Here is an 11,596-nt window from a genome sequence, read left to right on the forward strand (position 1 = left end):
CAATGATTCCCTTAATCCCACAGTGGTGGCCCCTGCACTTCTTTTCAAACATGTGCCTTGTAGGCTTTGAAAGTAGCAGAAGGACATGTTAGACCCAAGAGCCATGTAAGTGGTCAAAACTTATCGTTTTCAAGTTCTTTTTGAATCTCTAATTCATTAGGAGGGCTACAATGTAACAGACATGTTCTCCCTCAAGCCTGTTGTGTGACCTGCAGGGCATGGAAGGAATTGATAGTTAGGATTTGAAACCTTCAGCATCCATCACTTCTCAAAAGAAACACAGTTTAAGTTGAAATTAGCACATGTCACAAAAATCATTGCCTCCCTGTTTTCTTGCAACTGTGGCATTTAAACATGCATTCTTGTGAGTGATTGCATCATAATTATTTCTTCTGACCCATGTTGCACTGAAGCACAAAATGGGAAAAAATTAACTTTTTTTTTTTGGAGATGGTGGAAAAAACTGTGCTAATCTCAATTCACAAACACCCCAGGAGACTACAATTCTAATTTTCTTTTCACAGTATTAATGAAACTGGGTACTGGGAAAGTCAAATCTTCCCCCATAAATCTGAAACTATTTTCAAGGCTAGCCTAGAATTATAATAACTTCCACATCTACTAAATCACAGTGCAGCACTCTGTTCTAATGAAACATTTTAGGCAGCTATTTTTCCTAGGCAGGGTGGAGACAGAAATTTTAAATTGATTAATCTATGACAAAACCAGAAAGACTGGTCAAGGACTCTTAGGAAAAAATTCAATAAATACATCTTGCCAGTACTTCTAAAAAAAGGATTATTTTAAGGCAGAATATCTAACAATTACAGCTAGCAGAAAGGTATATGTTGAACATTATGGAGTTTTATGGTCCTTTATATACCTCTCCTGATCTGAAATATATAGTTCATGCACCATTTTTTGTTTAAATCATTGGTTTGTTTTATTCTTTAAGATTGGTAATCTCTTACAAGATTTTTTCTTAAAGCTCAAAAGCTGAATTTTCATGTTGTCAGTACATAGTGAAACTCTTGCTTCATCCTTAATGTGACAGGGTCATGGTTGATGACGTACCTATATACTAACAGTCTATATTGAAGAAATAAAACCAGTAATAAAAATTGGCTGGAAACTAAATCTCACCCTACACAGCTAACTTTGGAAGCAACATAAATATAATAAGATTACAGTGAAAGAACAGCTCATCCAAGTATACAAAATAGTTTCATAAAAATGACAATTTGAGTGATAAAAAGACCATCTGATGGCATTGTTATTACCTCGGTGAACTCATCAGTGGAAATAAGGTCCCACCACTCACCAAACCCTTATTTTACATGACAAGAATTAGGACTTTAAGCATGATTTCTCATGTAGTATTGTAAAAACAGAGATCAAGAGCAATTTTATTTTTTAATAACAATAGTTGATTACTGTTTTTTTTAATCACCAAAAGAATAGCCAAACGATGCCAAAGTCTTCTCTTTGCAAAGTAAAGCCTCTGGAAAAAAATTCACTAATGTTCAAAAATGTACCTTTCAAAATGCAATTATTTCAGAACTTCAGTTGTGAATCATCTTGCTAAGTAAATGCTACTCCCAACTGCTCTAAGTCATACCAACTTAGACTAGGTACAAAGAGTGGCAAATTGGTAAATATAGGCTCTAGTGAGAAGCTACATGTGCTTATATCCTCAAAAGTTTTAAAAAATCAGTAACAAAATATTACTCTTTGGTAAAGCACATACTTTTAAACAAATTTAGAAAGTTAAATTTTAATGTAAAGCATACCAATATAAAACACAAAGACTGTGTTTTATTGAAATAATCACATTTTGATATTTTTTCTAGTAAAGACTATTTGATTTGAATTTAGGAACTTGGCAATACGTTTTGCCACTCATTGAACACCCTGCTAAGTAATGCACCCACCCAAAGAGGCAAACAGTCCTGAGCTTTGCTATCTATCCTGCCCTTCCTCATGTACCCGAGTAGACAGGGACACACTGACTACGCTCTCTGAAGGCCACCTTCAGTGATGAGTCATGAAATGACCAAGGGATGCAGAGAAGAGGTAGAGGGGGAGGGAGGGGGCAGAATGGAGAGAAGCATGGAGTTGGTGACAGGGCCAGAGGAGCTGGTTAGAGATGAGACCTTCCACACACAGTCCTCTCCACTCTGACTACAGCTTCCTATGTCTCTTAAACATGTTTGTCCTGTGGTATTTTTTAACTGTATCTAAACGAGCTCCTGTTTGGGGAAATGACGTTCTTTCCCCATATACAGTGCCAAGGACTGTTAAAAATAAAGAACATACATCAGGACCATTTTTCTTCCTGTCATGGGGTAGTTTAGAATAACTATCTCAGCAAATTTAAGAGTAAGTTAAAATTTCAAATACTACTTTTAATGTTTTTATGCAAATCAGCAAATGTATTATTCTTTTTATATGACAAAGTACTGAATATTTTTGGCCCTTTGTATTTTCTACAATGAATTATTATTTGATATGAAAAAATTGGTTTAGAGTATAATGTGAAAACACTAAACTGTCCTAACACTCAAAAGTCTACATCTGCCTCAGTAATCACAGTATAATTAGATAATGTAGAACAAGAAGTCACTAAACTAGCATAGGGGATTCTTGATAAATCTGGGCCAAAGGACACCAGGTAGACAGAGACCATCAGATTATGCCATATATTTGAGATAAAGAGAACTAAAAAGCTATTTTCATCAGTCCTTTGAGATAACACTATTCATCTGTATGCAAGCCCCAGGAATATTTCCATAGCTTTTTGGCTGAAAAATGGCTTATGTGAAAGAGGTTGTAACTCTTGTGACAACTATTTGTCCCTGCCAGTACAATCAATAGCTTCTGAATCATTCAGGCAAAAATGTCAGCAAAAATCAGAAGCCTTCATATCACCATTAAGGTGTGCCTGTATGGTTTCCCCACATGTAGTAGACTTGGCACTTCACACTCCCTTCCGGTGGACTCTCAGACATATGTGATGTGCAGAGAGCCATCGGTAAAGTGTAGATAGCCAGAATCACAAGAGGAAACACTGACAAGTAAAATAATCTATTGTTAAAGTGTTAACATAAATTATGTTAACATGTATAATTCATGATGATTTTTTTACTTTATGAACCATTGAAATAGGACATAAATGAAATATCCTAAATGACAATCCATTTATTTTTTTTACTGCTATTGACCTAGCCTCAAGTCAAAATATGTGTGCCATATTTAGTTTAGGCCTAGAATCCTTGCCTGTTTCCAGTCGTACCGAGTAACACTTAAATGCACTGGCTCATCAAATGCCCGTCATCATTCCTGCTGATGTTTTCCATTGACCTGAGCTCCTGGGTCCAATGTAATGAACTGGCTACATTAACTTAGGTTTATCTACAGTTCAGCTAACTGTTGACCTTCAAGGACTTAACCGCTATTTGTACATATTCCCTTCTTTTGGATCTCCTCTTTCTTTACCTGATCACATCCTGAGACAATGAAATGAAGAGAAAGTATTTTCAGCTTATATTTTTTCCTTTTTATTAGCATTGTGAGAAAAAACACGATGTGGATTGTTTTAATTATTTAAAATGTCTTGGATTAGTTTGCTATAGAGTGTATAGGGAATGCAGAATTTTCAAATCCATGAAATAAGAATTGCTTGTGGATTTCTCTCATTAAATTGCTTTTTTCACATTGTCATGAATGGTTAAGAGATGACTATATTCTTTTTTATATAAAGTTTTAACCAAGTTACATAAGAAAGCATTTAGCCTTTTTACCATTTATGCCATTCTCTACATTTAAATTAATAAGAAAATGCCTCCGTTTTTTAACCATTAATGACAATAAGTGAGACCACATTTATAATTTATAAATGTATTTAAATTTCTCTAACCTTTTATTTCATATCTGGAAGAGACATCTTTAAATACTTCTGATCTTAGCACAAAAAAGTTGAGAAAAATACCACAGCCTTCAGATTTGAAGTATAAACAAAAAATTAATTAGATATAGAAACAACTGCATATTCCAATAACATATAATAATACCTGGGGCAGTTAATTTTTTAATGTAAATCTGGGGAAAAAAGGATAAAATGTTTATCATTGGGTTTTGAGGTTTTCTTTGGTAGTTTTTTTAAACCCATGATATTTAAATCTTTTTGTACATATGGGTTACAGAGATATTTTTAGGTCTGCATTTGACTTAAGCAACATTTTGGCTGGAGTTGCAATAAAGGTAAGTATTTTCCATAAACAGGATGTGTTTATTAAATGCCTATATGGCAAAATTGAGTTATTTGAGGCTTTGCAATTTCACTCTAGTTTTAACATCAGTTTGTTGTTGGTGTGCTACTTACACAGGTGTTGCAGAAAGACATCAGAAATATTTGAGCAGAAAAAATAAGGTTAAAATGTTTGGATAAGATAGTCCATTTATGACACTGAGTCCCAACAGGAAGAAAATGTACATATATGTTCTTAGTATAGAACACTTAAACCCTGCATTCCATTTACATTTGTCTTGCTATCATAAGCTATATGCTTAGCATTTTATCTTTATTCTCCCCATTTTTTTCTGACAAAGTAAGATAATTATGAAAATGCGCTTAAAATGCAAGCATTCCATCGGGTGGTGGGGGGGAAGATTTTGGTAATATTGAAATAAAATCCCTTTTCAGCTCTTGAGACACCATGGTAAAAGAATGCTCCACAAAATGAGCAAGTAGAAAGTTGTTATTCAGGGAAAGTCCACAGCTGAGCTAATTGGCAGACTTTAGCAAAGATGACTGTATTTCAAAGAGAAAGTGCTGCCTTGGCTTGGCAGTAGTGACAGAGTTCCTGCCGTGGGTTCTATTCTTCAGGAGAGGAAATTAATTTCCTGTAATCAAATGCTGTGGATTATAGTCTTTGTCTCCTTCTACCTTGGCCACAGAAGTAACTCCTAGGCTTTTTAATTCAGCAGCATTACCTGGGCTTCTGTAAAACAAGCAGTGACATACTCAGCATAGAAGGATCTCACCTGCTACATTTTATAGCTCCAGAACACAGCACACTGTGCTGCTTTGAGACTGAGAGCTTTCACTTTGTAAGTAACTGTATTTGTAAGGCTTTATTTGAGGAAGGAAAGGAGAGTGACAACAAGAAACCCATACTTAGAAGAAATCTTGGTAGTGTTTGAAAATGGAATTACAAAGCAGTATTTACCTATGTTTGGTAAACGATTCCAGGTATTTAATAGGAATTTCTGTGGAATATTAAATCATCCCTAAATGATGTATAACCATAGAAACACAATTTTAGACCTCTTGAACTGTTCAGTTTCTGGTGTGTATATACACATACATACCCTTCACATGTGTATATTTGATATATTTGTAATTGTGAGCATATTTCAATTCATTCTGCATAATTTACAAAGAATATTTTGAAAGTTATAGCATTTTTAATCCACTGCATCTGAAAGGTAATCTTTTTCTGTTAGATAAAGTTGAGGCTGGAGATTCAGAGAAAGACAGAAAACACAATCCATAGAGAAAAATGACCTAGGGTCAGAGATGGGATGGAATTTCTCTGAACAGTTCCATTCTTTTAAATTCTTCCAAATTAAAAAAAAAAAAATACAAGGTAGAGGAAAAGAGCTACTCCTTCCCCTTTCAAGCTGAATCCCAGGACTCTTTCACCCTACCTATGATCTCTTTCAGTGCCTGACTAGATGTTGGAGAAGACATTGATGCACCCTATAATCAATTTCTTGTACCCCAGGGAGAGCTTTATTTATACTTTGGAAAGACTGAATAAGGTTTTTGCCAGTTGAATAAAACTGGGCTACAGTTATCATCTATTTGGTTTTCAATCAAAATACAGTACCTCAGAAAAACATATTTTCTTACTTTATCCTCCCAAATATTGTTTTGGTGATCCCTCAGTAACTGCCAATAAATGAATAACATACATACTTATATGATGAATAAACCTCCAACAGAAAAGGAATCAGTTCTGTTTTAGTTTGTAAAGATGTGACACAAATTACACATTTACAAGCAGGGCATTAGACTATGCCTGGATTATTTTGTTGCTTCAATAAATACTGTAGTCAGTTCTACAAGGCAATATGATTTCTAAAGCAGTCCTCAATTTAGCCATTCTCAGTGAGTCTAGGCTTAGCCCCGAGTGTTCGACTGTCAACATCAGTTTGATCCTCTAAGTCACACCCTCTAATATTATGCAGTAGGGTTGTTATGATTTTATTAACCATGTTGAGTCTATAGGTTTTCACCTAACACACCAACATGGCCCTTTAGAGCTAGATGGAACTTACTTGGAGCTGCACTTACAAAATCTTAATGAAACTGATCTGTGAGAAAACATGGCAGGAGACCTCTTCCCAAGCGCTTTGGTTCAGGGGCGTCCCTAGTGTGTAGTGACCCTGAGGCACAGGGACGGCTCCTCTCAGTGGCAGGATACTTTCCCTAAAGCAGTGGGTACTGGCCCATCAGGCATGGGAACAGGTGGCAAGTGTTTCACCCTCCAGGCAGTCAGTGAACCCAGTGATCCCTGTGTGTTCTCTTCTCTCCCTCTTTCCTACAGCCAACCCGACCCGAGCAGGCGGGAGAGAGCCGTACCCGGGCTCGGCGGAAGTGATTCGGGAGTCCAGCAGCACCACGGGCATGGTGGTGGGGATCGTAGCGGCTGCCGCCCTGTGCATCCTCATCCTTCTCTATGCCATGTACAAGTACAGGAACCGGGATGAAGGCTCGTACCATGTGGACGAGAGTCGAAACTACATCAGTAACTCAGCACAGTCCAACGGGGCTGTTGTAAAGGAGAAACAACCCAGCAGTGCAAAAAGCGCCAACAAAAATAAGAAAAACAAGGATAAAGAGTATTACGTCTGATCCCAAGATCTTAAAAGGACGCTTGTATAGAAATAGTCTTCATTTTATCTGAGACATAATATAAACTTATTTACTTTCCTTTTTACGAAGCACATGCAAAAGAAGACAGGGAATGCAATCAGGAAGGAAAGACTCTTTTTAAAAAATAAATAAAAACAAGTATCTCATGCTCTTGTTTCTCCAAGAAAGGAAAAAAAAAAATACAGGGGCCAATAAATTCCCTAATATCCACAGTGTTTTCATTTACTCTGCCTGTCTTTATGTTGCTGGAACATTTCTAAAAGACAGTGATGACTGCACGCATTCATAAAGCAAAGGAGTATTACAACATCAAGGCACAACACAAAAAACAACACAAAACACAACACACACAAAAAAGAAGCTACCTATAATCCTGGATTTAGCCAAAGTGCTAGTGCGTTCCTGAGAAGTCAGTTAGTCGGAGTGCCCGAGAAGACTGTCATTTTCAGTGACTCATCTTGGCAAACCTCTAAGAGTTTGCTGCCTGGCGCCACTGGAGCAGTGGTTGGAACTTGCATTTGAAGCAAAGTGCTGGCTTTTTTGAAGACTTGTGTAGGAATACATTCAAAAAGCCCCTTTCTGGTTGTGAGGGAAAAAAGTATGGAGGCCTTATTTTCAACAATGCGAAATATAAGGCACATTTTCACACTAAAATGTCAAAACAAGAGGGCATAGATGCAATCATTGGGACATTTCCATGCACGCTTAATATGTTATTACATATGTTTATATAAAACCCATCTCTGTGTGCTTTCTGGACTGTGATAAGTGACGTTTTATAGCCTGTTGTATAGAAAAATGCAAAATATATCTGCTGTTCAGCCATTTTTGGTAAATTCAATGTTATAAGTGTTGCTAAGTATAGGGAGTTTTATGACATCAGAGCAACAATTATTTCAGGGTTTGTTTGTTTTTTGCCACCATTATAAATTGCCACAATTACTTTTTTAAAAAAAATTACAATGTAGTGTTTATTCTAAGGAAGATATGTATGAATGTATATAAAGACTCAGCTACTTTTTTTTCTTACATGTACAGCCTTCATTCTGTTGCAATTAAGTTTTAGTATTTGTATGAAAGGTGTGAATTAGAAGGTAAAATATATACATGTATATCTTATAATCTTTTCTCTCCAAAAGACATTTCTCCCCTACTTTTGCCATTCACAATCACACACACAAATCCAGAGGACTCCATCAGATGTGATGGAAAACCCAAACATACATAGAAGAGCAAATATTTACTGACAAACTGAAAAAGAGGAAGATAGTTGTGCCAAGGTATTGATGACAAATGGGGTGAGTTGCTTCATTGAGACCATGCTCCCAAGAAACCCTGAGAAAATGTTAGTCCCTAAGGAAATGAAACCTTTTCTATCAAATGGAATATCACTGGAATATTGCTGCATGAATATGAACTATTATGTGGAGAGGTTACAGAAGCAAAGACCTTAATCCTGGCTGCTGCAATTGAAAATTTTGTTTCCAATAACATTTTATATATCTAGATATATGTTTTCTCTTAACCTGATTGTGCATGATGAACGTTTTCTGGAAAGTAAACACTTTCTCAACTAAAAGTATTTTCAGTAATTTTTGATTCTGTATTATTATCCATTTAAAAAATCAATCTCTGTTACTTATTGACTCTCTTTTAACTTTTCTGGTTTTTCACATATATTATTAAATATAGTTTTAGTTTAACACACATTTAGTAGAAAAGTATAGATTATACCCTTGTTTTTGCATACTGTTTCAGTGATGTTCATAGCAATAAATTATTAGAATGAGAAAGTAATGCAGAGGAAATGCATTAGGCGGGAATGTGATGCCTCAGCAAAAATTGGTCACATTACTTTAATATCTAGAAGAATGGTATTAGATTTCACAGAAAAGACAAATACTTTTACAATTAGCTTTAATCAGCAAAGGCAAAAAAAAAATGCAAAACATCTTATGCGATACTTCAGTTGATGAAAAAGCCAAGAAGTGGCCTGGATTTCAGACATACAACACCTTAGAAATATGTATTATTCATAGCAAATCACCACTACTTATGGTTGCCAAGTATCATTGTATAGGAAAAGTCTTAAAGATTTTTCATGACCCAGAAAGTAGAGGTATAAAACTAAAATTTAGTATCCATTACTTGTGTTTCAGATTTTTGTCTCTAATTTGCTAGGTTAAAGAATTCATGTCTTTTTTTTTTTTCCTCATTCAGTCTTACTCAGGGAAAGCCAGTGAAATAGGAAGGTAAATATAAAACCACTAATTTACATCTTGAGATTTTTAAAAAGAAGGTTGCTTTTCCATTTGATCTACTCAATTTAAACTAGTTTCCATCTGGAAAGATTCTAAAATATGATAGAAAATAAATAATGGTATTTTTAAGCAGCATATCTATGAAGCATGTTGTTTGGGATTGATTTCAATGTTTCTTTCCAGCATAAATTTTTAAATTTCATGCAATGACCTAATTTAATACTTTCAGTAAGCATATATCTAAGATTTTGGCCTATAAAAATCTAGCAATTTTCTTCTTTTTGAATAAAGAAAGAAGAAAGAGGAACCAGAGCTAGGGAAAGAAAAAGACGTGAATAAAATCCAAGTATCTTCATATACCAAATGTATCAGGGCTCCAGGCATAGTTTGCAGTTAACAGAGGATTTCACACTACCCAGCATAATTTTAATTACATCTCTAGACTGTAACTTTTCTGGTTGAGTATGCTTTTTTTTAAATCCATGTGATGTGTTGCCTTTTTTAAAAGATACTACAATAATGTGTGAGGTGGTCAATCCCTAAGACATCAAAGAAAGGCCACATGACCCTACCCTTCTAGTGCTTTGTGTGATTGGGTACTAAGGGTTTGTTTTGTTTTTCTGTTGCAAGGCCAATTTATCCATTAATGGAAATGCTAAGCAAGTGGAATTTACTGTTTTGTTAATAAAATATTTCTTAATAGAACTGTGGATTTCCTGATTTTTTAAAAGTACTTGCGGCACCATTTTGGGACAAAGTAGAACAGTAAGGAAGACTGCATTTGAAAGGAAAACCCATCCTTAGACTAGCAGGGGAAGAATACTATGTTCACCCTGGATTTTAATAATCATTAAGTACCTCTATATTCATACACTTAAAGATAAAACCATACATGCGCTTTTGTTTAAATCTGTTCCTCTTGCTATACATGAAACAACAAACTCATAGAATTAAAAAGATAAAGATGCTGATTTCATAAATATGGTTTTCTCTATAAAAAGCTATATAAGTTAAGTAAATCTGTGATTAAATTTCAAACTGTCACTTACTAAATGTCACCTAATTTCTCTGACTCACTTTTCTCATTAGTAAATAAAGAGTAATAAGACTAACCTGATAGGGTATTAAAGATGGTAAGAACTATTGTGCCTCCCACAGCCAAATACAAAGAAGGGCTAATAGTATACTATTCACAATACTGAATTAGAGAAAAATGTCAAAAATGTTTGCTCTGGTTGTGCTACTTTATAAGTAAATATACAAAAAAACCAAGTATGTAAAGAAACATACTTGTTTATTTCCCATATATTAGCATTGGGCTGCTAACCTCTAAAAATGTTTATAAAATTTTGCAAATATATGTAGAGGAGTCTTTTACATGGGAAAAGAGAGAGTCTAATTCATCAAATCTTCAAAGGATGTCAAATTTCCCAAAAGGTTAAGAACTAGTGAAACAGATATTGGAAATAAATTACAAAAATAGTACTGAAGATAATGGTCATCTCCAGTATCAAGAAAAGCATTAAAGAGATGTCATGTACTATTGTAATGTACATAAGGCAGTGTCCTTCCCTATAACTAGTTTTCTAGCTATGTAACTCCTGTATTAATTTTGCTTCATTTTTACAAGTTTAATCTCAAATATTTATTGAGCGTTTGTATATGTAAATCACTCTGTTCATCTCATGCATCCACTCTTTTGAACAACTTGCTGTTCATTTTAAAGCAAACTTCTCCAAGGATTGAAATATTTGATTAAGTGTTTTGAAGACATGTTATACATATTAAAAATGCAGGAAGGTTCTAGCCACCAAAAGCATCCATTTTGTGGAGGTCATCAATATTTGAGCAGTAGATAAACTAAAAAGAATAACTAACTGACCTTGAAATTAAATAAAAAAGAGAAAATAGCTATGAGAATTATACAAAGAAGGCACTTTGACCACTTCTTGATAATTCTTGTTTTATCAAGGAGGGTTAGGGGGTCTAGACAAACTTGTGCTTGTGTAAGTATTGTTGAATGCTGTTCCTCCAAAGAAACTAGCAATTCTGAGTGAGAAACATGGGTATTCAAGTGATAGCATCTTATGTATCTTACCTGAATCCCCCTCCCTATGAAAGAAATGGTGATGGCTTTCTTAAGGTGCCACTGAACTTTAAGATTACAAAATAATGTTTTGAAAGAAATCAAAAGGAAAGCTTTTACACTGTTGGTGGGAATATAAATTGGTCCAGCCACTGTGGAAAATAATACGGAGATCCTCAAAAATTAAAAATAGAAATACTATATGACCCAGTGATTCTACTTCTGGAAATTTACCTAAAGAAAACAAAATCACTAATTCTAAAAGATATATGCACTCCTGTTATCATTGCAGCATTACTTACAATAGAC

General features: G+C 34.8%; 1 protein-coding gene across 28 annotated transcripts in view; it reads left to right on the plus strand.

Annotated features, from left to right (window-relative positions):
- NRXN1 (neurexin 1) overlaps positions 1 to 9,906 on the plus strand; it is a 1,068,016-nt gene extending 1,058,110 nt beyond the window's left edge. For all 28 annotated transcript variants that reach the window (XM_057497214.1, XM_057497215.1, XM_057497222.1 and 25 more), the window contains one exon: positions 6,612 to 9,906. In XM_057497214.1, coding sequence (XP_057353197.1) covers positions 6,612 to 6,919 — 308 coding nt within the window. In that variant the 3' untranslated portion in view covers positions 6,920 to 9,906. The remainder of the gene's footprint in view (positions 1 to 6,611) is intronic.
- Positions 9,907 to 11,596: the final 1,690 nt, after the last annotated feature.

The sequence above is a fragment of the Manis pentadactyla genome, chromosome 2 (assembly GCF_030020395.1).
Source record: "Manis pentadactyla isolate mManPen7 chromosome 2, mManPen7.hap1, whole genome shotgun sequence".
Classification (NCBI taxonomy): Eukaryota; Metazoa; Chordata; class Mammalia; order Pholidota; family Manidae; genus Manis; species Manis pentadactyla.